Genomic DNA, 26,373 nt, shown 5'->3' on the forward strand with positions numbered 1-26,373 from the left:
TCTTATTCAAAGTTACCGAGTTTATAAAAAAATTAGCAGCATCTACAACACAAAATTAGTTTCATTACATTTAACATTGAATAAATTTTGATAATACATTTGTTTTGTATTAAAAACATTAGTAGGTATCTTATATAAACTTAGTTAAACTTAAAAAAAATTTAAAAAATAAACGATTTATAATATAAAACGGAGGGATTACCATATTTTACTCCAACGTGACAAGCATGCACAAGCTTTTCTGGTTAACGTACACCCACGCTTACCATCATCAAATCGAAATCGAGCAGCAGAAAACCCAGAAACAGGTCGGACGTGTAGCGTAGCGTCCCTTTCCCATATTGATGATCATTCCACCACACTCCATTTCTTCCTCCTGACCTCCGCGCAAGCAAACCAACCTGACTCCGACCCGTACCCGTCCCCAACCGCCTCCTCCCCTCCCCCCCCCCCCCCCCCCCCCCCATTAATCCACCCATCGATTCCCTCCTCAAGACCTCAACAAATCCACCCCGAAGCAGCAGCATCCACCGCCACGCAGAGAGCCAGCATTTGCGGCGGCGCGGAGGCGACTGTGTGTGGTGTGGTGTAGATCGGATCGGAGGAGAGATGGAGGTGGAGGTGGTGGAGGGGACGACGATGGTGGGGTGGGTGGTGTCCGGGGTGGCGTTCTGGTGGACGGCGTTCCTGCTGGCGCGCGGCGCCTTCCCCAAGCGCTCCTACGACTTCTGCAACCGCGCCGTCTCCGCCGCCCACGCCGCCGCCGCCGTCTCCCTCGCCTGCCTCTCCGTCGCCGACTGGTCCCGCCCCCTCTCCCCCCTCGCCGCCGCCTCCTCCCCTCCCCAGGTACGTATTATACCTACACGTACAACGATACGTACAATACATACGTACGCCAGGTGGTCGTCGTCGTCTTCCTCACCGTCGTCGTCGTCGTGGGTTTGGCTGCAGATGAAGGCGCTGGCGGTGACGCTGTCGTACATGGTGTACGACGCGGCGTGCTGCTACCTCAACGACGACGTCAGGGTGGACAACACCGTGCACCACCTCGTCAGCATCGTCGGCATCGCCGCCGGCCTCGCCTACCGGAGGGTAATTTATCTAGCCACTATTAAATTTAGTTGGCATCATTCAGCAGTGAGGCTAGCTGGGTTAGTTTTGCTAATATTCGTGATAATACAGTGCGGGACGGAGATGGTGGCCAGCCTGTTCGTCACGGAGATCTCCAGCCCGCTGCTGCATCTCCGCGAGATTCTCAAGGAGTTCGGCATCAAGGACACCGACCTCAACCTCCTCGTCGATGTGCGTACACACGTTCTCTCGATCCTTTTTTTTTTATTTTTACTTTCCGGCTTTATACTCCCTCATTTCATGTTGTAAGTCATTTTACCCTTGTTTTTTTTAAGTTTGACCCAAAAAACTAACAGCATCCATCACACTAAATTAGGTTCAGAAAAACTATTCTCTTTGCTTCATATTCCAATTAGGTTCAATTTTTTAGGTTTAATTATGTTTATAAAAAATATAACAGTATTTTCAATACAAAACAAATATATTATTAAAATATATTTAATTTCATATTTAGTAAACTAATTTGGTGATGTAGATGCTGCTAAATTTCTTTGTAAACTTGATCAAACGAAAAAAAATTAACTAGGAAAAATGTCAAAATAACTTATAATATAAAACAGAGGGTGTAACATTTAATATATTTGTTTTCTGTAAAAATAATATTGTTATATTTTTCTATAAACTTGATTAAAATTAAAATTGAACTAGAAAAAAAAAGTCAAATCGACTTATAACACGAAACATATATAGATGTAGTTTTTAGTTTTTGAACTAAATCAGCTCAAATCTTGTAGGAAATTTATAAAATTTATTGGGTTTAATTAAATAAACTTTTTTAAAAAATGAAACTCATGTGTATTCGCTTTGCATGTGCAGATTTTATTCGCCGTGATATTCTCGGTGGCACGAATGGGTTTTGGGCCATACCTCACGTACGTCACCGTTACGGCAGACAACCCCATCCTCATTAAGGTATCACAATCCACCATTCTATATCCATTATCATTATCTGACCAATTCAGTCCAAATCTCTCTCTGTTGCACCGGAATCTCAACTGCATACCAAATTCTCATCTACCATTTTCTGCATGCATGGTACTTGTACAGTTATACATATACACAAACCTGATGTTTTTTATCCTTTTTTTTTCTTCTTCAACAAGGCGATGGCGACAGGCTTGCAGCTGGTGAGTGCCTACTGGTTCCTGAGGATCCTAAGGATGGTCAGGCACAAGCTGGGGAAGAAAAGACCAGCGCCGAAAGTTGCCGGCGATTGATGCAAAATCTTGTTTGGGATCGAGCCGTGCTTGTAACATAGTATTGTTTCATGGCAAGAAATCAAGAATGTCTCAAACAATGGATATGATGATTTGTACTACTCTAGTAATTTAATTAGTTTTACCATATAATTGCCCACTGAATTAATTAGGAACGATTTCTTTTGTGGGTTCATAAAACAAGTGTTTAGAGATTTGGAGAAACAATTTCCTCGACTCTTCCAGTTTGCGTTAGAGGATAAATTTCACTTTCAGCTTGACACGTACACGGATAACACTAACGCAACTTCAGCGAAGAGAAACACCAGCTAAGAGTAAGATTACTTGCACGTCAACAAGAAGAATTGACCAATTAGAATGTTGTTGTAAAGTTGGATGACTAAACCCCAACCAGGTAAACCAAAAAAATAATAAAGCTACGTGAAGAAAAAGGAAAAAGAATGGACATATGTAACAGACAGCAAGTTACAATCAAACTCGAGTCCAAACTTGGTAAAATCTGGATCTACATACTCCATGTTAGCACAGAAAACTGAGAATGCCATTTTGGACGCTACAAAAAGCAAAAGCTCAAGAGTGAGAATGTTCCCGCGATTTCTTCAGAACTTCCTGCAACACGGCCGCGATCCTACCAGCCATGTGGTGCTCCATGAACATTTCCTTCACCCTGCCATAGCCTTTCCTACCCATGGAGACCCTGTCCTCTTCGTGGCTCGCGAGCCTTACCATGTTCTTCGCGAGGGGCGCGACGCCTTCCTTCCCGGCGGGGTGCAGGAGGCCGGTTGAGCCGTCCACGACGATCTCCGTGGTCCCTCCGGCCGCCGTGCCCTGATAGTATAGATAGATATAGGAGGGTGCAGTGTGACATTAAACCCAAGTCAATGAAATTGTGGGGCTGTTTGGTTCCCAGCCACACTTTACCATTACTTGCCAACAAAAGTTGCCACACCTTGCCTAAGGTGAGGTGATCAAATTGTTAGCCACAACTTACTAAGCCTAAAGGAATCTTGCCACACTTTTTTGAGCCATTGACACGTGGGACCCAATTTGTTGGAGGGGAATCTTGCCACAACTGTGGCTACAACCAAACACCTGTCAAATTTGCCTAACCTTAGGCGTGGCAAACTGTGGCAAAGTGTAGCTTGCAACCAAACACACCCTGTCATATGGAAGCATGAGGCAGGAGATGCCGGCTGAAACAGAGGATGGCAGGCTCAAGAGCCGAGGGTTTGTAGGGACAGTCAGACAGTCCACAGTTGAGTCCAAGGCTCATGATTGTCAATAATAACTCTGTATTCAGAGGCATACTGGCCCACATTCCAGGGCTCCTTTGGAACGTGGGAATCCTTTTTTTTTTTTGACTCCCATGGGAAATGAACTTCTCCCTCAGTTCCCTCCATTCCAAATATAAGTATTTCTGAAAATGTATAGAGCCCCAGACCCAGAAATGCTTATATTGTGATACAAACTTTGAATCCTAGAAATACTTATATTTTTATATTTTAGAGTGGAGGGAGTATTTATAAAATTCCTTTGTTCCAAACTATATTATGGTAAGGGCGTAAGGCTTTCTAGCTGGCAGATTGATGGTTAATAGAAGTAGAAAATTATACTCCCTCCATCGATAAATACGTACGTGTTACCTTGAGATCTATGCAGTTAATCATTCATGACCACTGAACTGTGAGGTTATAGAAATGGATCATGTGAAATTAGTGTCATTGGATTTGCATTCCCCAGTAAAATTATGATATATTTTTGTTTCTAATATACTTTGATAAAAAAAAGAATTGTACTCAACTCTTGCATCGAGACTAGTGAGTCAAAAACTATTTGTGTTTGTGGATCAATGGGGTATAACTAGGAGCACTTCAAGAGAGGGAGGGAGGGAGTTTTACCAACACTGGCAACTTGAATGCCATTGCTTCAATCGTTATCCTTCCAAAGCATTCTCCACGGGCCTAAGTACGAAAAGAACAGCAAAAACAAAAGCACATCAGCTTATGGATATTCTAGCTTTGAAGAGCTCTACTTATTGATACCTAACATACAGCATTCTCCACGTGCCTAATCAGGAGCAGGGCTCTGTGCCAACAGAACCATTTGCAACTGGCACACCCATAAACCAATCTGGAGCTAAGGCCCTTTCAGCTATTTGCAGACTGACCATACCCTACTTTTACATTGCTTTCAACTATGTGCTCATTGACTTGATCTAGACATTATTATTGTACGGAAACATTCCATAGATAAATTGGAGGCAAATCCAGGAATAACAAATCTATACAAGTATATATGTTTTTATTTGGACGAAAACAATATTATTTTTCTGTCTTGTTCTTAAAAATTGGAGACTGGTATTGCCTGTTAGCCATAACGGAACATACAAAAGCAAAAATATGCATTATTACTGATCGTTGCGGCATAACAATTAACAAGTAATAAAAAATGGACCAACAGTTCCAGATATTTTACTGATGAATGTGATTGGTACAGGCAGTCCTAGCCACACTGAAACAATACATATAACCATGGTTATGGCCTCATGGGTGAGCGACCGAGCATGAGACCATGTAAAAAATCAAAAGCTAGAGAAAGTAATCAAAATGGTTTGTCAGTATTGCGTAGAGAATAAACACAATTGCTGAACATTCTATGCCAATATACTGAAGCATTCTGCACTATCTATGTAGAAATAACATCTCCTGTCAAGTTACTTAAAAGCATGTTGTGACAATGAAGATAAGTTGGATGCTATTTAGGATTCAGGCTAATAGTTCTGACAGAATAGTCTAGAATAATAGAATTAACTCCATAATACAGTGGTTCAACCTATCGAGTTATCAAGCTTACTGTTCCCAGATGAAAAAAAAAATAGTAGTTAGTATTACTCTTAAAATCAGATGTGCTTCAAAACTCTCCCAAAAAAAAAAGAAAATGGCAGAAAAATTGTAAATCACATTAAATTCTTGACTTTCTGCTAGCAGCACACTCACTTAACCAACAGTTGATTGATTCCACGCACGCGCACATACGCACACAAAGAATATGAAGAGAAATAACAAACTATGATGCAAAATTGCAAATACACAAAAGGCATACAGTTTGCATCACGAAACACCACTGAACTGGGAAAACAAGAGAAAATGGAAGTGTTATTACAATTATTACTCACCTGAGAGTTCTGAACAAGCACATCAGTTGCAGCCAAATAAGGAGCCACTGCTAATGTCTTGTTTACAAAGTGAACCCGGTCCTGAATCCCATTCTTCACCGCAAAATCACGTAATTGTGTCTCAAACTTGGTCTGAGCATTTATGTCACTTCCCACAACTACAGCATGCATTGTGGGCACTTTTAACTTCTTCTGTTCGATGAGCTGGACACCCTGATAAAACGCTTGAAGAAATAAGTCCTGCCCTTTTCCACGTGAAACACCTGTATTTTAACATCAATCAGAGAAATGAATTGGTATAATCAATATATACATATATAGTTGGAATAACAACAGGGATAAGAAGCTGCAAATGGCGCATACTGTTTATTATTGCAAACACAAGATCTTCACTCCGTACTCCAAGGAACTCACGGATATGCTCCCGTAGGACTCTTCTTGCAACATTATCTTCAGCAACTTCCATTAACTCCTTACTATTCCCGAGGTGAACAACATAAGTTTGTGGCATCTGTATTCTTTACATGGAAGCAAATCAGAATTATATAACAACGAAGTACAAATTTAGGAAATTTAAAAGCATTGAACAAGCATTTGATCATAGCTATCATGATTCATTTTATAGAGTGAAACCTCATATATAGGCTAATTGAAGAAGAGAAAAGTTGCCAATGAGTTCAGCAGAGAAGCAAAGGGCCAAAGAAGTTTATCATCATCTAGGGCAGTAAATAATATAAAAGCACTAGCAAGTCCAATAAGCAGAAACGGTGACAAATGTTACATGATCCAGCATTTATATTACAAAGAATGTGAATAATTTTGCACATACTTCAAACGGTCATGAGTCCTGGTCTTCCAATATTCAGCCGTTGTATGAGAATCAATCATGGCTCCAGCAACCAGAGGAAGATGTTTGACATATTCAAGCTTAAAGTAATGCCCTCGCATTTCATGGATCCACCACAAAATCTTGGGAAGAACTTGGGGAACATGGTCATTTAGGACAGCATCAAGCCACTTGCCAGCAACAGCAGTGTTCAAGATAACAAGATCAGCCTTTAGGGCAGTATCAATCGCCTCATGTCCCCTAGCAGGTAATACCTATGAAGCAAGCAGTGATAGTGTGAAAATTGACGAGAGCATGGAATGTTTGTTAAGTCTGCCAAAAGAAGGGAAAGTATTTGGACCTGTTTTTCTTTTGTACTCCAACATATTCTATCAAATATTGCGTAGTAATTATTTCAAACGTTTAAGTAATTATCTCAGGAGAAAACAGCCATTTGGAACAAATTTAAGAGGGTAATCATAGTACATGAGACCAAGATAGGACTGCAACGAGTATGTAGAACATCAAAATTAGCAGTACTGACAAATAAACAAGCAAGAGAACTCAAAACTAACACTCCAAGACTACAAGACAATAATAACAGAGTAAATTCATCTGTAGCTATTTATTTATCACCCCATCAATATGGTTTATCAACAATCTTAAGTAGTATATAACTACTATATACTAATCAGTTATAAATTTGCAATGCAAGAAATATTATGGCTTCTGTGCATATAGTAACATGCAGATGAATGATGGGATAAGATTAGACCAGCCACAAGAAATCCTGTTAGTCTTAATGAATGTATATATATATATTGGTCTATATTAGGACTCAACAATGCACATGAGCAAAAGCATGACACAGCATGCTACAAGATGTTGTTTCAAGGATCAAACAGTTAATGCCAATTTATACTGAACTGTTTGATCCTTGAAGTTTCAAGTGTTATATGAAAACTTCCACCCTTCTTTTATTTTCCCTTACCGTGCAATATTTTATTCCATTGTGCCTTCTTGTGTGACTCAACATAAACAATCAATCTAGTATTCTCTAAAAATTTAAATAGGTTCTAATTCAGAACTAAAACATTACATTGTGGTAATTCAATTTCTTGTTTCCCACAAGATGATTTATTCAACAATTTTGTTTACACTATGATTCATTGAAGAAATTCCATTTTTGCCCATCGAACTTTGCTTTAAAGTCCAATTATCAAACTGAACAGAAAAAAAAGTTATTTTTCATATCTAACTTCCAATCCGAACAAATGATATCCTGGACCATATTTTAAGGTAGTGTTGAATAGCATGGCGGTGGCTTTCACCGAGGTGAACTCCTATTAGATATTCTGCTGACATACGGGTAATTTGCAGAACTAAGTAGCGTAGAACATACCTGCACTCCATGGCTCAACATCTTATGCTCCAAGCTATATGTAACATCATTTGTTTCTTCCGATCTCTGGTTTGTTATCCACACCACTTGCGAACCAACCTGCCGCAGAAGAAATGCCAACTCCATCAGTAACAATGGTCCCCCTGCATCAAAACAAAAGTGTTTCCAGTAACACCAGTAGACAATCAGACATAGTTACAGATGTCACTAACAGCAAACAATTCTATGAGATCTGTGACAATGAGAACTGCGTAGATATGCTAAAACTTCCAAACTAAGTTTCCCGCTTATAAACAACTCAAGCAGAGCGACGCATACGACAATTTTATTTGTGATCTGTGATAATCCGAATTTCCAGTTTTTCTTTTTTTCCTTTTCAGGGATCATGAGTTCGTGCTGAGCACTGGGAGTAGAAATTTCACTTTCCTATCAGTCTGTTTGCTACTGGAAATAAAATCCATATAACGATCTTGGAGGCATCGCATTCTCAAAAGGTAACATGAACAAATCGCAAGATTCCTCAACAGAATATACTGAAGCACACTGCTACTCCTTACCGGAGAGGGAGAGCTCGTGGGAGACGAGCAGCATGAGCTTGGACCTCATGAACTCGAGGGGGTTCCCTGCGACGGCGCCGGTGCGGGTGGTCGCGACGGCCGCCGCCGACGAGCCCGAGCCCCTGCGCGCGTCGACGTCACAGGGGTCCAGCATGGCGCCGCAGAGGAGGAAGCCCGCGGTGGATGCGCAGGCGGCGACGGCGAGGAGGAGCAGGAGGAGGAGGCGGGTCCTGTGGTGGTGGGCCGGGCCTCGGCCGCCGCCCGACGCCGCCGCCGCCGACGAGGGCTTCGCCATCGCAGACCGGTGCGGGGCGGGGTTGTATGGATCGAACGGACGGCCTGGATTTCGCAAGCCCATCATTTTAGCGCTTTGTGTTATTTTAATTTATTTTATTATTTCTTTAAGTAAGTCTCTTAAAACCTCATTTATTATTATGTCCAAGTTAAGAAAAATACATGTAAAAAAAAGTTAAAAATATACACAGTACTTTTGGCGTATGACATGTAGTAACCTCGGATATTATAGTTATAAAACTTCATAAAACCACACCAATGATTATTTTATCTTTGATCTATCGTAGTATTGTTTTTTTACAATCACATCTCAAATTTATAAATTGTTTATTCATATATGCGATATAATAAATGTTACATCCATTTATTTAAATTTGATATAAGAGGATGTTAACATTGTGCTTTTTTAAACTTTTAAACCGTGTCATGTGCTAAATAGTTTTTCTAAATTTACTCGATTCCTTTATCGGAATGGCTAAATGGCTGGCGAATGATTTTTGAGGCCAAAATCATGCAGATTACTAACCTTGGGGTTTGCTTTGAGATTCGTGCTCCGGCGACCTTAGCTCTTCTCTTCCAACTCCGGCGACCCTGACGAAAGCAATGGAATTAGGGTTTAGGGTCCTGGGTTGGGGGGAGGCGGCGGCCCGGCGGCTGGCGGTGGACACGGGCGGGCGGCGAGGCGGCGGCGGCGGCGCCAAAGCCGCGGCCCACGGGGATGGAGGAGGGCTGTGGGCCGGCGTCAGCGGGGGCGGCGGGGGCAAACGGCTAGGAGACGGCGATTAGTGGTTAGGAGGCGGTGGCTAGTGGTGACGGATACGGCGGCGGGAAGCCGTCGGAGACGGGGAAGATGGCGGGGCGGGGGCACTCGCGCCGTCCATTGGGGAAGAGAGGGGGGTAGGGGGTAGGGGAGGAGGCCGGCCGGGGGAGGGGAGAGGGGGGCTCGCCGGCGCCGTTGACCCCTTCCGGCCAGCCGGCGAGTCCGGGAGACGGCGCGTGGGGCGGCGGCGGAGGCAGCCGCGTGCGAGAGGATGCGGCGGCGGCGGCCTGGAAGGACGAGGCGAGGGCTAGGGTTAGAAATGCCAGCACGAATCTTAAAGCGATCCAACGGTTTAGAATTCGCATGATTTGTGAGGTGCTTTTCTTTATTGATATTTTTATTATTTTCTTTGGTCTATCCGCTTGCCGGTGGACTGGAGTGGAGTGGCGGTGGCGGTGGCGCACACTCGCGGCGGCTCGTGCGCCCCTCCGCCTATCGCCGCCGGCGGCCGGCCACCCACCCTCGAACGCCGCGGTGACGCCGGTGAGTTCTCGCTGCCCTATCCCCTAAACCAGATTTTCCGAGCGGTGCCATGAGAGTCCGTCGAGTTCGCCTGAGCCATTCAACTCCGCCGTGAGGGTGGGGGTCTCCGACGTGCCCGTCGGCGCGATTCCGGGAAGCCGCCGCCGCCGTCGTCCTGCCACTGGGGCTGCCTCAATCAGGTGCTCTGTTTGCAGCGCCATCCACGAGACGGGTTTATCCCATTAGCCCACTACCTTTCCCTACATTTCTCTCTTCTTCGCCGCAGCTCGATTTGCACAAGTTCGGTTTCATGATTTTTCTTTCAACACCAAAGCGAATAGCATTACATCAGAATCTGTGCATGTTCATGCGCAGTTTCATTCTTTGGACGATGAATCACCGTACATTGAAAGTATATTTAAGTTTATAACTGGGAATTGTTGTTTGAAACTGAATAGGGATGTTGGCAGGCTGGGAAACATTGGCTTCCTGTCCTGCGAGTGTCATTCATTCGTTGATCAAAGGTACTATTATGCATCTTATGCTTTTGAAAGAACTATGTAAGTGTCTACTTTACTTTTGAAATTTATGGACTGTTTTGTGCGGTCTACCTTGCCTCCAAACTAGGCTTTCCTGTTAGAAGTCTGAAGCCAACTTCCAAAATGAAATGGGTGTGGGGAAATTGAAAGGTTCTTGGTGTGTAGAAAGCCTAGTGCAATGTGAGGTTAAGTTCTGCTGAAGACAAAAATCCAATTGACTGAAGAAACATGTAACTGGAAGTATTTCTTGAAGTATACATTGCATATTAGTGTTCTGAAAAACTTTATGCAACAGCCATTTCTTGTTTGATAATTCACAAAATTATATGTTTAATACACACCACAAAATTCTAATTTCCACACATACATTTCCTTTCCTACACTTACTTTCATTTTGTTAACACACGTGTTTGTGTTTGTGTCAACTGAAGTCTGACATTAGTTGTTGTTAACCAATGATAGTTATTGGTTGTGGCAGTTCTTTATAATTTTTGTTTCATTCTACAGTGTTATTAGTGGTTACCTTCATGCAGTGGCCAGCCACTGCTATCGTTGTTGTTCCGAATTCAAACTGTTTTACCTTCGACAACAATAGCCGCCTTGTGGACTTTGTATCCTTGTTCCATTTATTGTGATATTCACTTATATATTTGAAAATTGAAACAACATCAAATTCTTTCGAATTGTTGTCTCCTAACCTGCTGCCAGGCAGATCTAATCGGGAAGAACTTTGAATATAATGAAAAGGTGATTACCAGAAATTATCTACAAGATGCTGAATATTCTTCTAGCCTACTTACACTAGGATTCAATTATGGGATTAGGGCAAGTGTATCCAGATATAGGCTCATGTTACATTATCATTGTGTCAGGGCTCAGTACCTTCTGATTTGGTTGTCCAGTTCTGCAAAGATGTGCAGAGAAGATCTCAAGCGGTATGACATCATGAAATGCCATTTCTAATGGTTAAAACCGTCGCATTGTATTCTTAAAAGGAAAAATTCAGATAAGAATGAGAATCTGGTGAAAACAATACATGTTCATCAAACTTAGATGTTCCTCAATATTCTATCAATTACAATAATCATTCATACTGTACCAAAATATCATTTGCAGAAGAATTGCTCATTATACAATGATATATTGGTAAACGAAGAGAGCAATTACTCATCATCCATCTGCTTATCTATCCTATTTAGTTTCACCCTGCTATATGCACACTATTGTATTTAAATATGTTTATTTTCCATGGTGCCGACATACATTTGTAGCTTCTGGTCGTTCTAATTTATTATTTTGATATACATGGTCAGTATTATCAATTTCGTCATCAAATCTTTTTGTCTTGGCCATTATGTGAATAAGGCAGTGCATTTGCTCACCTGTTTCAGGGATATACGGACTTTGGACGTTTTATCAGTTCTCGCTCTTTTATAACTGGTTCACAGCCTATTGACTTTATTCAGGTAACATTTCATGAATTTGAATCATTTTTCTCTACAACAAAGTAATGGCTACAATAACTCATTACCACATAGTTGAGGACGAGGCTTCACCTTCAATATAAGTATATAACATTCCTTGAGATTTTCTTAGACCTGTTAGGGGTCAGAGGTTTTGGTAGGTTTGCTGGCATCTGGTTTTCAAGAAAAATCCCATGATGTCTTTGTGCCTTATTCTGCATTTACTATGTTGGTAATAATGTTTCAGACTGATACATGTGGTTTATAAGCTCTCTCGTATGTGCCTCATTTCCCATCCTTTCTAATTGACATGCTCGAATTTTCTCATAAGTAGCAAAGGCCTGAACCTAGCATGGTGGCAGCCTGGCAGGTATGGGTGTATATACTCCCATCACCCAGGTTCCAGTTTTCTGCAACTCAAATATGCGCTACTTTCTCCTTTGTAGGTCCATTTGCTTTAAGGATAAGAAAGATTGGACAGGGATTATGAATTCATGATATAAAGTTAAATATCATTTGTGGTTCGAGAAAAGATGGATGACGGATAAGATAACTCAATTCTAACAGAAAAATACCTCTTCTAGGTATTCTAATATTTCTCTACCTCTTTTTCCCAAAGGAGACTTGGTGGGTTTTCCTCCTTTTCACGGGATATCTCTCTGTAATCCCATCTCTCTTCCCTTAGCAATAATTCCTGGCTAGAACAAACTCAGTAGTGATCAAACTGAAAAGAGAAGGCTACATGGAAGTAACACTGCCTGTGAAGTGTGAACATTTTGGAACATAAGAATGATTATAAAATCTAAACAGTTCATTGGGGTTAACAGAAAGGCATAAATGATACATAAGCCATTATACATAAGAATGATTGTTGTTGACTTATGATCTCCATTCATACAGCTTAGTTCTCTTGTGTTGCATCACAATTAGACTGTAAATATATTCATGAACAGATTTGATTACCATCATAACACTAACTTAATCAGCATGCATGTTCTAATTCCATACTTGCAACTCCAGACATTCCAATATGGAGATCTAGTGCACTGTGAAACTACTTTTGAGAAGATGGGCCGCACATCACAGGTTTGTGTCTAAATTCTGATCAGCTTCTTTCTTATTTTCACTACTTTTCGGATTTTTGTGGTCCCAATTTAGGCTTGTGGATGCATTTCTGAACATATTTCAGGTAAACATCATATGCGGTCAATGCCCAAATAAAGAATGCAAAGGTCTGTTGATTTTTCTTATTTTCCATACACCTTTCTGATTCTTGGGGGGAGTACTAACTAAAATTTGATTATGGTTGGCTGCATATAACAAGTTTCTGATTCTTGCGGGGAGTACTAACTAAAATTGATAACTTTATTATAGGCAAACAAGGATGCATCTGTAGTATATCTTATGATGAACTGATGTGCAGGTAACCAGTTTACTTTATTTGCATTTTGGGTGAAGTTTTCTTTCTGATAATTGATGCAGTAGTTGTGGATTTTACCCAGTGCCTACTGCCTATACTAATTTTCCTTTTTAGTTTCTTGTAAATGCATCCCATCCCTATTTTATGTTTGATGTACTAAGTACTAACTGCCAGGCTCTCCCTTGCTGTATTCAAAAAACTTGTAAGAGTTGGGGATGTTTTCATTTGTATAGAACTATTAGTGTGGAAGTAGTAACCGGATTCCAAAAAATTTTATGTTCGCTAGTAAACAGAATAATTGAACCAAGATTACTATTTTTTTAGAGGAAACCATGATTACTATTGAGTCTAGGTCTTCTCATCCAAGTTGTTCCCATGCTGTTAGCATGCCATGATAATATCTTGTAAAACGAAAGACAATATTGTGTTAAACTTTGAAGCGGTTTAGCACAAACTTTTTTAGACACAAGAAGAGGAATAGATGGACAAGGATGTAATCATGTAAATTGCTTTGAACAGAATGGTGCCAAACTTTGTAGAGAATATGACTGATATAAACATGATTCTCTAAAATCAAAGAAAATAAAGTTTGAACATTGAGTATGATATATATTTCAAATCTGTGATTGCTTCTTGTTGTTTTGTTTTACTCCTTTTTTATATGTTCTTATATATGTTTATAGCATTATGGTGTTACTTGATTGATTCTAGTGTGTGCTTGACTGGTGGCTAAATGTGATCTTTCTGTCAGGGTGACTGTTGAACTTGCTATCCCATGTCCTAAAAGTGGTCCAAGAGTATTTAAGGGTTTCACTGTCGGATTCCATCCCCGGTCATCAGAGTTGGTAATGTTGGCTGATTGGCTTTTCTTATTTTTGGGGATCTTAACTATTATTTCAGTTTGTTTTACAAGTAATTTTGTTACCCTAGGTTTATAATGGATTGACTCAACTGGGATTTGAGCAATCTCATCATGAGTTCAGGTATTATCCTGTCAAAGTATTGTTAACTTTTAATTAGATGATGTTGGCCTATTTAAGCTTCAGCTTATCTGAATAGAAAATACGTAATTGGACACTTTGATTGCTTTCAGAAAAGAACTTTCATCAGGCTTAATATAGGATGCAGTGCCTAGAGAGGGTTGACTTGTTTTTAGGTGGGATTTCTGTAAGTTATTAAGTATAAAGCCTATATGGTTGGTTGGACCCAGCTGTCTCTGTCTGTGGGGTGATCTAGTTGCTTGAGTAACCAGTTTGTTACTTAGTGGCTACAACAGATGCATGGCATGGGCTAGACCACTCAGGCACTGACCTGTCATTGTGGGAACTTTTGGGGGGGGGGGATGATTAAATGAAACACCCCATATCCATCCAAATGCATGGATGGAAGGGAAGTCTTTAAACAAAATGCCATATGTTCAAGTCAAAAACTAGAGTTTGTTGTTTTGCCATGAATTCTGGTGCTATTAGTGGATCCAAGTAGGTGCTGAAATAAATGTAGGTCGGACAGGGTAATAATCAAAGCTTATTCTGATGCATATTATGTAAGAAAAACTTGGACATGATTCAAAACGTGATTGAGTGATGGATAGTCCTAAAATGGTTGATTGGATGAATGTAACACAATATATATAGATATATTTTTTGTTATTTCCCAGTACATGTGAAAATTTTCAACTAGTCCTAAACTCCCAGAATTTCTGCTGTGAAATTTTAAACAACCGCTACATTATTTACATGTAATTTCCATTGCATTATTCTGTTTTCTGTGCAGCTTTCAGGGTGAGCAGAGTCATGTATCCCTGTATCTTAGTGCAGTGTTTTCACTCTCAGGACTTGTTGGAAAACCTTCCTTGAAGGTAGGGAAAAAAGGATTTAGGCCATAAAAACAACACTTTTTCCATATGTTTTTCTTCATTGATGAAATGTTTTTTTCCCATCAGATTTCGTACTTTTGTGATGTTGTATGTTGCTCCGTGTTAGTGACCACTTCATCAGTGCAGTCAAGCCTAGCTTAGTTGATAATAATACTGCAGTTGTCATTAGTAGAACTGTACTGTATACATGTAACTTTTAAACCATTTTATTGAACCAGGTTAATCCAGTTAAAGGGCTTGATGTGACACTGACAGGATCAGGGACCAACGGTGCTATGCCTACTACCCTGTCCCCTACAATTCTGAATGTGATCTGGAGATGTTAGTTGCATCCTTGTCTCTCCGAACAGATGCATTGATACATTCAATGTATGAGCTTGTTTTCTATATTTTGTAGGTGAAATCGCGCGGAGCAGTCCTTATGAGGTCAACATTTTGATTCCAGTAGAAGGCTATGATCCAATTGAATTTACGCTCACCAAAGAATGTGGTTGGTTCGACCACATAATTGTCAGTTCTACATAAGTGCATATTGACTTCTAGTCGCATTTAGACACATTTCAATTGAGAAAATTTCGTACGTTAGAAATCCGATGGGTTTAGTTTTCAATAATATGGGACATAAATTTAAGAAAAATAAAAAAAACTAACATTCATTTTAACTTAGTGTAGTTTGCAATTCTATGATTAGCACCATCTGAATATTTGCTCTGTAGATTGGACAAGTGTGTTCCTATCTTGAAGTCAAGAAGTCAAGATATTTATGGCAATCATTAGTTTATTATATTTATCTTGAAGATGAATAACTACTAAAAGCTGCATATAACTAGTATTGTGATACAAGCAAGGTGAACAAAAGTTAGTTGATTAGTCTTACAATTCTCATCTTCCTTGTTCAAAAATGCACAGATATATTTCAGTTTGATTACCCTGTGAGTTATGCATTTGTTTGTTTGTGTAGTTCATATACAAGAAAAAGAGAGTAATCCAATGAGAGGCTGGGCAACATTTGGGATTATTTCTTGCATGTATGTGTGCCTTGAACTTTGTAAATTAGCTTCACAGCAATGGTATATATCGTACCATGAATTACAAAGTCTGTTTTCTGAAATTAGCTCTTCCTCAAATTTGGAATCGTTTGTTTCATATGTATAAATTGTCCTGGGCCTTATAAACTAGCTTCACAGTGACCACCTCAGATTCTTTCGTAAACATCTTTGTTGCAATTAGTTTTCCTCTGACGCTCTATTCATCGATTTTTTACTGTTTTTCTATGGGCATGCAGCTTCATTGTGTTGTCAAGTCTACTTTGTTGTGGAGGTTTCATCTACAAAACACGTGTCCAACATCAGGTAAAATTTTATTCTGTAAAACAAAAATCTTATAAGCAATACTGTGCAGAATTGTCTTGATAAATGGCACCTTTGCGCCAATTTCAGTCTGGTTTATATGCGCTGCCTGGGATGACCATCTTGTCTGCCTTCCTAGATGCGGTAAGTGTTGAAACTTTTATCTGAACTACCTGCTCATTGCCATATGACAAAGTAATTAATAATCATATAATAAAATGCCAAAATACTTATTTGTAACCTAATCGTTTGTGATCAGGTTGGTGGACCAAGCTACATGAGAGCAGATGATCATGGCGGAAACCATGCAAGCCAAGCATCATGGGAACGCATGCCTGGTACCTCACAAGCAGCAGAGCATGGCACCAAAGATAGGAGATACGGATCACTTTGAACTGAACGATGCTTTAGTTTTTGAGGGTTGCTTTTTTGTAAGTTTGAAGTATTCTGTAATCAGACAAACTCTGCACTTCATCTGCAGTTGAGCTTCCGAAGCATTGCTTATCATCTTTTCAGCTTAGATGGTGTTATGAATTGTGGTGGTGGATCATTCAGCATGCCACCATCGTCATCGCCATCCGATCGACGTGCATGCTCATTAGCAGATACTAGACCTCTGTTCTTAGATAGTGCTCCCTCCAGTTTTTAATGCTCAACATTATTGACTTTGGACATATGTTTAATGATTTATCTTATTAAAAAACTTATGTAATTATAATTTATTTTGTTATTTGTTTTATTATTAAAGAAAAGCATGACTTTATATTTTTTTTGCATACTTACATTATTTTTTTTAATATAAGATGATGAATAGTCCGACGTACATCCAAAACCAAAAGTCACGGATGTCAACATCTATCATATCTAGGGTTTTCAATTTCGAAATCAGTTTTTTTTTTGTCGGGGGAGACCGAAATTTCGGTAATTTCAGAAATTTTTTTTGGCCAAAATTATTTGAAACTGACTGATTTTGATTAAATTCGAATAAAATTTGACCAAATTCAAAAAAAATGCAAAAAAAAAAAAAACTGAAAATTTCAGGTGAGATTTGAGCTTGCCGGTAGGGGGCGAAATTACCGAAATTTCAAACCGTGATCATATATTTACCCTGTAGTTCAATAAATAGTTTTACTCACCACTCATTCTTTTTATTCATCGCTCAACGGTCCAGATCATCTCGCTCACATCCAACGCATGCATCAGAATCAACTAGCCGGAAAATCGCGCACGCGGGATCCACCAAATCGCGCGCCCTTCTCCCTCCGCGCGCGCCTACGCCAAATCGCCAACCGCCGCCGCCCTCTCTCCCGCACCCGTCGCGAATCCCCCTCCGCCTCCGCAATCCGCCGCGGCACCCACACCTCCCTCCCCTCCCAGATCGCCGCCGCCGATCCCCCGCGTCCTCCACCGTCGCCGAATCCCCTTCAGCGTTGGATCGAGCGCCGTCGTCATCATCATATCCTAACTGACCAAGCAAGCAGCGGTGATTTTTTGTTGAAGGCGGTTTAATTACCTTCGTTATTCGGTTCGTGCAACCACACTCTCTCACCCTCACCTGACACACGGACGATCGATGGGCAACGCCGTCGGCGCGGCGGCGAACGGCGTCGCCGCCTTCTTCGGCAACACCTTGTTCGCGCCATTCCGATCCCTCTTAGACGTCTCCTGCGAGTAAGAACTTCTGTTTTTTTTTTTTACTGAAATTGATGTTCTTGCGTCCGATGAGAAGAATAATCCGTGTAAATGTTGTTCAAATTAATCGCGCGCTGATTTTGTTGTTGTTGTTGTTATTTAAATTAATTCTTGATCATCTTCTAGTGGCGTTTGCGCGGGAACATGGGACGCGTTCTGCTTCATCGACCATCTCTGCGCGCTCAGCCTCGGCAAACTCATCCTGTTCCTTGTCCTCTCCTACCTCAGTAAGTTTTGCTACTCGTAGCGTTTTTTTTTGTTTGAATTCTATACTAAATTTCATCCAAGTTTGTTCTAAATTAATCTAGCAGCGTGTTAATTGATATTTCGATGATTTGATTTGATTCGCAGTGCTGCTGGTGATGTGGAAGCTCGGCGGCAAGTGCGTGCTCAAGAGCGCCTGCAAGACGGCCATGGCGGCGTGCTCCTGCTGCTGCCACGCCATGGCGGCCGCGCCGTGCTACCTCTGGCGCGCGCTGCGGAGCACCAGGCGCGTGCGCCGCGGGCGCCGCCGCCGCCGCGACGACGACGTGGAGGAAGGAAGAGGAGGAGGAGGAGGATGGGGCGGCTCGTCGTCGGGGTTCGGCTGGAGCTCCAATGAGGAGGAGGAGGAGGAGGAGGAGGAGGAGGGGGGCTCCTCCTCCACCGGAGGCGGGGAGTACGGTGGCGGCCGCCGGCGCCACGGGAGGAGTGGCGGCGGCGGCGCGAGGAAGCAAGAGCGGATGCGGCGGTCTCTGCGGCTGAGGCCGGCGAGCTTCAAGGAGAAGGCGGTGGCCACGGCGGCGAGGAGGAGCAGGAGCAGCCATGGCCATGGGGAGAGCGGCGGCGGCGGCGGAGGCCGGCGTCTCCGGCGTGTCGGGTCGTCGTCGAGGAGGATGTGATCAAAGGTGTTCGTCCCGTCGCCGCCGAGTGGCCATGGCGCGCGCGGGAATCTGATGGTTTAAATATGTTCCTTTACTCAAATATATTCTTGTCTCGCATCTCCAACTTAGATATATTCCATCTGAATCACACTGTCTCTGTTGTTATTCGGGGAAAATCTATAGTTCAAACCACAAATATGATGTAAATCGTAAAACTTTTACTCTCGCTAAAACTTAAGTATCAGAGTAGTAAATATTTTACTTTGGATGATATGAACAAATCTTAGATGTCACTTTTTCATCATATGTAGAGCCTGTTTACTTTGATGAAAAAAAAAAACCTTACCAAATTTTGGCGTTGCCAAAATTACCAAAATTTGGCAGGATTTCTTATATAGTTATCAAAATTTGGTAGCAAACTAAATATAGCTATTTTTTTGGCAACTTTACCAAAATCTGGTAAGGTTGAAAATGGCATCAAAAGTGAATAGGCCCGTAGTTTCTAGGTTTGTACTCTATATTTTCCTCTATTTTTCAACAACATGCCTTTATATTCTATCACACCCATCCCTAGAATACATTATTTTTAGCTATGCACCTACACATAGAGGTAGAGACTAGAGAGTGGTCTAAATTATGAAATATAAAACTAAAACAATGGGTATCTTTAAATTTTATCTAATTATGTTACGGCACATAATTAGTTTGTTGGTATTTATTTTATGAAAAAAATTAAGTTACTTACATTTTTCACTGCTTCGAGGTACAAAAACTATCCTTCCACAGGTCATTCAAAGGAATTCGGATCAGGTGCAGTTGCAGTAGTAACTGCAACTTAGCAACTGCACGCAACATCGGCCATCCATTTTTGCGATCAATGGTCTTGATTCGTAGCTACAGTAACCATGTGAACAGTAATTCGTGCTACAGTGTTTACTGCTACAGTAGTGTGAACAGTCAATACGTGATCTAGGCCGTCCAGCTTGTATCCAACGATGCGTACTGCTACTGCTTAGGGTGCAGTCACTGACTGCACCTGATCCATATCCCATTCAAAGATGATAAAATTATCCTTACCAGTGTGTACGGACGGCCCTGTTCGTTTCTTCTAAAAGTAGAGGATGAAAATTTGGATTTTCGTGGCACGCTTTTTAAATCGTTAAACGATACGTTTCGTGTGAAAATTTTCAATATGAAAGTTGCTCTAAAATATCATATTAATCTATTTTTCAAGTTTGTAATAATTAAAACTTAATCAATCATACGTTAATATCACTTTGTTTTACGTAAAAAAAAAACTTAATCTTCATCTTCATCTTCATCTTCGTTTTATGTATGATTTTTGATTATGTGCAAATTTCAAAAATCAAACGTTGGTGTGGCTAAAGAAATAAGAACAGGTGCGTGGCAAAACAAATTGGTGACTTTTGACTTTTAAGAGACGATGTGATAACATTCATCGAAAGGACTGGAATTACATTGAGTACAAAAAAGAAACAGGATTAATTTTGAAAAAGAAAAGCAGACAGGGCTTGCAGACTGCAATTACACCTCATGCCACCACACTTGCGTGGTGACATCCAAACTGGAAAACAATCTCTAAATTACAACGGTGACCAAAAGCAAAGGAAATATATTGATGCAAATTAAACCGAACCCGCTTTCATATGCTAGATCTTCTTGTTAACCACACGGCAGTTCTTGCGGATTTCTCCGTCGTAACCAGTGAGGGGATTGATGTTCCCCATCTTGGTTATCGAGTTCACGTAGTGCTCGAAGAACAGCGGTTCGTTTTCTGCATAGCTTCTGACGAGACCCGCGATCTGCGGGTCTCGTCCTGTCCACAGAACTTCATCTGAATTGAGGAGCCCTCTTCCCTCGATCAGCAGCTTGTAATAGGTGTTGTCGAATTTCGAAGGGGTAGCAAACTCCAGTGGGCGTAAGTTGTTGTCACCGCCGTTGCGTGGGCATGTTGAGGCCAGTGTGGAGTAGAACATTCTCTCTAGCGTTTTGTCAGGCTGGTTGTCTCTGTGCTGGTTGTAGAGCCTCTGCTTGAAGCTCACACATCTGGCCATTCCAATGGTGTGGCTTCCTGTCAATGCAGAAAAATGTATGTATTTGTTTGGTGAGAAAAATATTATTAGTTGTTTCAATTATGTTAATGCAGGAGGATGGTTTGGATTAGCATTTTAATTATCCCAGTATGACTAGAGCTACACTATCCTTATATTTGTTGTTCACTTAATTTTCTGGCAAATTTCATTGCTAGTTATGCTTTGTTTCAGTGTTTTTCTCATCTTTTCTAGGTTCTTGCAGTACTTTGAAAGATTAAACATGTGACAAGAAACTGATGTGGAGAACATGTACAAACAAATCTATTTTATTCCGCCGGATTTTTTTTTACTACATTACCTCAAAAAAAATCTAGTTTCAACACTGAAGAGGTGGAATTAATTCAATACCTGACAGTGCCACAAGGTCCACCTTATCCAGTCCTTGCCTTTCAAAGAATTTCACAAGACGATGCAGTGTCGCATTTGGTGGAGGAAGGTTCTTGTTTGCTAATTTCATATATGCTGCCTTTGAATCCTTCCTTCCTAGTGGAAGTTCCCAGTATGGGCCACCGCTCTGTCATGAGATAAAAACCATTAAATTTCATCATGCTTGTGGTAGATAATTTTAAACTGAGGTTAGAAACATTATTTTTACTTGAAATGCCAGTGTTATATATACATCTACATCCAAACAAGATGAACCAAAGTATTGTAGTTGCTTTCAGAAATTCTCTTATTGTGTTCTCTTGAAAAAGAATGAAGTCTATATTTTAAACAGATGAATGAAGTTTTTTTTTTTAATTTTAAGAGCAGAGATGTTTACCAGAACTGTTGAACCTCTCGCAGCTAGGGCAATGGTGTCAGCACAAGAGACTGTGTGTGGACAAGCTTCTTCAAGTGCAGCCTTGATCTCGTCTATAACTTCAAATCCTCTAATAGAATTTTTGTTAGGAATAGCCTTTTTCTCGCTCACGAATTCTTCACTGTCATCCAACAAAACCGACGCGTCGCATCCCTGAAATTTCATCGAGACGATCAAAACCACTTCTCATTTATATCAATGAGTGAACACTGAAAATTGTGTTTCCTTCTAGAAATTTTGTGTTCTTTTAGAACAAGGAGGACACTTGAAAATGTGCTAACCTGAACAAAGCAGTCATGGAACAGGAGCCTGAGAAGAGAAGCAGCAATCCTCTGCTCCTTGGCAATAGCCTTCTTTAGGACAGAGACCACAATCTCATCAGCTTGTGGGCATGTAGCCTTATAGTAATCTGGAGAAAGAACTGGCTTTGGTGGGCTCTGCACAACTGGGTGAAGATCCTCATGGTGAGCAGGGAAAGCAAGAGCTACAGTGAAGCACAGAGAAGCAGTGAAAATTGCAGAAAGAACAGTCTTGGATGAAGCCATGATAGCTTCTGGAGAGTGAGATGCTGTGAATCTGTGGTTTGATTAGTTCTCGCAATTTCACTTCGTATTTATAGAACTCAAGAACTCTCAAAATGTTATAGAACTCATGTTGTTTCAGCTGCAACATTCCATTTCATCCACTCCACTAGCTAAGTTGTGGTAAGAAAAAGGAACATGCATGGAGTTGCTTTGGGTGTACCTGATATTCTCTACTGCTTGATTTAGAGGCTGCTTTTGTCTTGTGTATCAGTTACCACTATCTGATGTCTCATAATGCCTTGCCATGCTAAACTGACCTGCCTAAACCCTTTTGGTCTCTTATTATTGGTTCCACTTCAAGAACAATGAGAATTTTATAATCGGGCTATATATATGTCTTTCTTGTGTAAGGCACTACACATAATTGAGGTTTTCACTGCTATGGTTTTGCATTTTTGGTGTTCTAATAATACATGTTGGGAACAGAAAGTGTTGGCATTTGTTCAACCTACTTCTCTAAAATAATCCCTGGTAATATAAATCGAAAATGTTGGAATTAGCTGTAGCTACTCCAAATACATCGATCCTTGTAACACAACTGAGAGAGCTTGAGAAGAAAGCACATCTACACTTTAGTACTAAGTAGTGTATTAGGACAGCTTTGGTAACTAGGAATTTTTAACTGTTTCATTTCGTGTATATTTATGCATGCATGACAGAGCAAAAAGTTTAAAATCTCACGAGACCCTAATATATACACTGACCAAATTTAGTGAGAATTTCGACACATAACACATTAGTTATCCAACAAATGTAATTATTCAGAAATGTAACATATATTTCCTTTGAAAGATCCTTGACCTTATACAAACAATGCAAGTTAAAGTCTTGCACTTTAAAGCCCATGTTAACCACAAGAGCACTGCTCCCGTCCTGCATTTTGTACCGCATGGTACATGTACAGCGTGGTACCAAAACCCATCCAGCCGTTGATTTTACGGGGGTAGGATAGGAACAGGCAAAGAAGCAAGGCACCGCTCCATCCTTTGATTTTGCGCGACTTCTCTCCCGAATCAGACGTGAGACCCGCTGACCAGACATCATAAACCCTAGCCGCCGAACAAATGTCCACCTTCTAAATCGCGCCCCAAATCTCGCCGACGTCGCCGCCCGAAATCACATCGCCGCCGGAAGCATCTGCCGCCCCAAATCACATCGCCACCGGAAGCATCTGCCGCCCCAAATCACATCGCCGCCGGAAGCATCTGCCGCCCCAAATCACATTGCCGGAAGCAACTGCGGCCGTAGCAGTTGCCGTCGTCTGAGTCGCTGAAGCAGCCACCATTCCCCTTAAGCGGTGTACATCGCCGGCGGAGAAGCCCTTGCGATGCGGCGGCTCAATTAGGACTAATTGCTAGGGTTACCCCTTCACTCCAGCACTCATCGATCCAGATATTGTGAAAAGACATCAGTGCTCTTGCACCAAACGTTTTCAGGTGGTACTGCGCAAAGGATGCAAATGGTACCGCGTGGTACCGTGAATTCCTAACCGTTAGATCTGTGCAAATCAACGGCGCAAATTTTGTACCTTGTTGGTACCGCGCGGTACCTCAGGGGTGTGCTGGACGATAAAATTCCTATAACCACAAGGAAAGTAAGTTCAGACTTGCAGTTGTGCTGATCAGTATTCAGTGGTAGAGACTAGAGACCACTGTAAAACTATTCAAATCCAGTATTTTCAAGGGTTGAATACTACTACCTCCGTTTCTAAATTCTTGTCTTTGACTATTACTATTCCACTTAACCGTTAACACCTCCTAAATGGTTAAATTACGATGAACGAAAGATTAATTCTTATATAAGTTAGAATCCTACACATACTTTGATAACACGGTATCTTTTCTTTGGGAAAAAAAAAGACGAGTGGCAAGTTAAAATGTGAATAGTGCATGGTGACAACTGACAAGTTTTTAAGGAACGGAGGGAGTATAATACAGTAAACTCTCATATGGCAATACAGGAGCTATAGACAGATCTCGCTGTCTGAACTGTGCGAGACTGTGTCTGTTAACAGTAGCCATCACCTGGTCGGTGCTGAATATGCATCAATGAACAGTTACCACTGTTAATCTGTTTCGGACGCCTGGGTAGTTGGATCAATGAACTATAAACAAAATATACTCTGAATCCCTGAACTTTAACTTTCGGCCAAATGCAACATGTTGCTCTGTCCGGGTTTCAGAATTTTTCAGACCTAAGCTTAGAGTGCAATTCAGTGCATTGGCGAGCCTTGGAATGCAACCATTTTGGAACCCCACAGGTATGGTCACTCGCTGTCTCGTACAGTGACGCGATGAATGACGATTCCCAATTGCACGGCCTAATAATTAATCGATGAATTAACCTACTTAATAAACTAGTAATTAACTAGCCAGCTTCTGGAGACAAATTAGAAATAGCTGCGCACGTACATGATCATGTGCGAGTTTCGTTGCTGTCTTAGCACGCAAATGCCCGGCCTTCCAATCTTATGGAGATCATGCATAACACGACCGGTTATCTGCCCGGCCGGGGTGAAGCAGAGTAATCACGTGTTCATAAGCGTGCAGCCCCATCGTTTCGCTTATTACAGCATATTTACAAACGAAAAGTAGTTTGTAAATAAAACTTTTATATGCGTGTTGTTAGCGATCTAAAAGCAAAGGCTGAAAAATAAACTTCGATAAAAAATCCTAAAATTAACTTCAAATTTAAGGTTGAAAATTTAAATTTTGACTGATAAACATAAGTATAAGCGAAAAGATAAGACCAATGGTTTATTGGGTTTATGCAGGGGCGGATATAGAATTCTAGTAGAAAGGACTTATGTCCTTTCTCCTCAAGCTCTCTCATACTCTTCCTTAATTTTCTCCCTCTTCTTCCCTCTCTAGTCTCTCTTATCTCCTTCTCTCAATGGTGATCCAACGGGGTAGGGGGACTTGAGTATCCAACACCCACGCTGGATCCGTCTCTAGATATGTGAGTATGTTACCTCGTATCAATCAGAAATATGCTTACATGTATTAATTGTGTGTAGACAAAAGAGAAACTGTAGTTCAGTACTCCCTTGTGCTTTCCATAAAATTAGCCTATTGTTCGTGCGTTGTTATAAAATTTTAATTAATAAAAATTATCGTTAATATGTTATTATTGTTATTTTCTTTATATATGCATCATCTCTTAATTTGCAGGCGGCGCTTTATAAAATTTGGAGATTTTTTTACCAGCTTTAGGTAGTGATTAATGGCGCGTCGGAAAATATGGCTACGGCTGCATGCCGGCCGGCCGGCAAGTGGTTCTTGGCCGACCAGTCGGCGCAATCAATTCAAATGTAGGACTTGACGTGAGAAAAATACTATATAGAGAAACATAAGAGAAAGTTTAATACTATAGCCAACTACCACTCCAAATTATTTATAGTCAATATAATGACCAATTCATACAATAGTTGCTTACTACACTATTAATATCTTGTCCCATCTATCATACACACATTACGTCTTGAAACCCGTGCTGCAGCTGGCTACATATCTACAGCCCGCTGCTCTTCTCTCTCTTCTTTTATCTCTTTAAAATATATTTATAGCTAGCTTATAGCCTGCTATTATATATGCTCCAATGCACTCAAACTTTCGACACAACAGTATACTAGTTAGGCCCACACACTGCTGCCGCTAGCTGCAAGCATATGCTACACGTAAGCACGTTACGTGCATGTCCAATTAAGTGATAATTAGGACATGCATTCACGATCAGGGGTGGATATAAGAGGGCTCAAGCTGGCCTCTACTACTGACACGAGGATCAT

At 41.0% G+C, this 26,373-nt stretch overlaps 5 protein-coding genes across 15 annotated transcripts; 3 read left to right on the forward strand and 2 right to left on the reverse strand.

Annotated features, from left to right (window-relative positions):
* The first annotated feature begins 375 nt into the window (after positions 1-375).
* Positions 376-2,475, forward strand: LOC4325124 (uncharacterized). The gene is made up of 5 exons (XM_015762496.3): positions 376-846; positions 952-1,092; positions 1,183-1,302; positions 1,948-2,043; positions 2,235-2,475. Exons 1-5 carry the CDS (start codon positions 610-612, stop codon positions 2,346-2,348), a joined length of 708 nt encoding a protein of 235 aa, XP_015617982.1. The 5' UTR covers positions 376-609; the 3' UTR covers positions 2,349-2,475.
* Positions 2,476-2,672: 197 nt separating this feature from the next.
* LOC4325125 (uncharacterized) lies at positions 2,673-9,689 on the reverse strand. Of its 2 annotated transcripts, XM_015762442.3 has the most exons (8): positions 9,129-9,689; positions 8,309-8,647; positions 7,752-7,894; positions 6,353-6,624; positions 5,887-6,041; positions 5,524-5,786; positions 4,247-4,309; positions 2,673-3,176 (listed from the first exon to the last, which is right to left on the reverse strand). In XM_015762442.3, the coding sequence occupies exons 2-8, from the start codon at positions 8,601-8,603 to the stop codon at positions 2,919-2,921; spliced, it is 1,449 nt and encodes a 482-aa protein (XP_015617928.1). In that variant the 5' UTR covers positions 8,604-8,647; positions 9,129-9,689; the 3' UTR covers positions 2,673-2,918. The 2 variants fall into 2 exon arrangements, with proteins under 2 accessions (XP_015617928.1, XP_025880276.1); XM_026024491.2 differs by lacking the exon at positions 8,309-8,647.
* An 84-nt stretch (positions 9,690-9,773) lies between these two features.
* Positions 9,774-17,253, forward strand: LOC4325126 (uncharacterized). 10 transcript variants are annotated; one of them, XM_066310659.1, is made up of 18 exons: positions 9,774-10,084; positions 10,343-10,408; positions 10,931-11,034; positions 11,132-11,170; positions 11,296-11,358; positions 11,815-11,889; positions 12,907-12,972; positions 13,076-13,118; positions 13,261-13,309; positions 14,058-14,151; positions 14,237-14,289; positions 15,080-15,164; positions 15,401-15,503; positions 15,580-15,672; positions 16,144-16,210; positions 16,468-16,534; positions 16,622-16,675; positions 16,791-17,253. In XM_066310659.1, exons 2-18 carry the CDS (start codon positions 10,345-10,347, stop codon positions 16,923-16,925), a joined length of 1,254 nt encoding a protein of 417 aa, XP_066166756.1. In that variant the 5' UTR covers positions 9,774-10,084; positions 10,343-10,344; the 3' UTR covers positions 16,926-17,253. The 10 variants fall into 10 exon arrangements, with proteins under 10 accessions (XP_066166756.1, XP_066166748.1, XP_066166753.1 ...); XM_066310651.1 differs by having other exon boundaries at positions 9,774-9,905; positions 16,144-16,252; XM_066310656.1 differs by having other exon boundaries at positions 9,774-9,905.
* A 468-nt stretch (positions 17,254-17,721) lies between these two features.
* Positions 17,722-19,298, forward strand: LOC136354923 (uncharacterized). Its single transcript, XM_066306778.1, has 3 exons — positions 17,722-18,202; positions 18,350-18,450; positions 18,575-19,298. Exons 1-3 carry the CDS (start codon positions 18,105-18,107, stop codon positions 19,102-19,104), a joined length of 729 nt encoding a protein of 242 aa, XP_066162875.1. The 5' UTR covers positions 17,722-18,104; the 3' UTR covers positions 19,105-19,298.
* A 1,238-nt stretch (positions 19,299-20,536) lies between these two features.
* On the reverse strand, positions 20,537-22,771 carry LOC4325127 (peroxidase 9). Its single transcript, XM_015777613.3, has 4 exons — positions 22,284-22,771; positions 21,964-22,155; positions 21,549-21,714; positions 20,537-21,178 (listed from the first exon to the last, which is right to left on the reverse strand). Exons 1-4 carry the CDS (start codon positions 22,545-22,547, stop codon positions 20,757-20,759), a joined length of 1,044 nt encoding a protein of 347 aa, XP_015633099.1. The 5' UTR covers positions 22,548-22,771; the 3' UTR covers positions 20,537-20,756.
* Between the last annotated feature and the right edge of the window lie 3,602 nt (positions 22,772-26,373).

Source organism: Oryza sativa, chromosome 1 (genome assembly GCF_034140825.1).
Source record: "Oryza sativa Japonica Group chromosome 1, ASM3414082v1".
Taxonomy (NCBI): domain Eukaryota; kingdom Viridiplantae; phylum Streptophyta; class Magnoliopsida; order Poales; family Poaceae; genus Oryza; species Oryza sativa.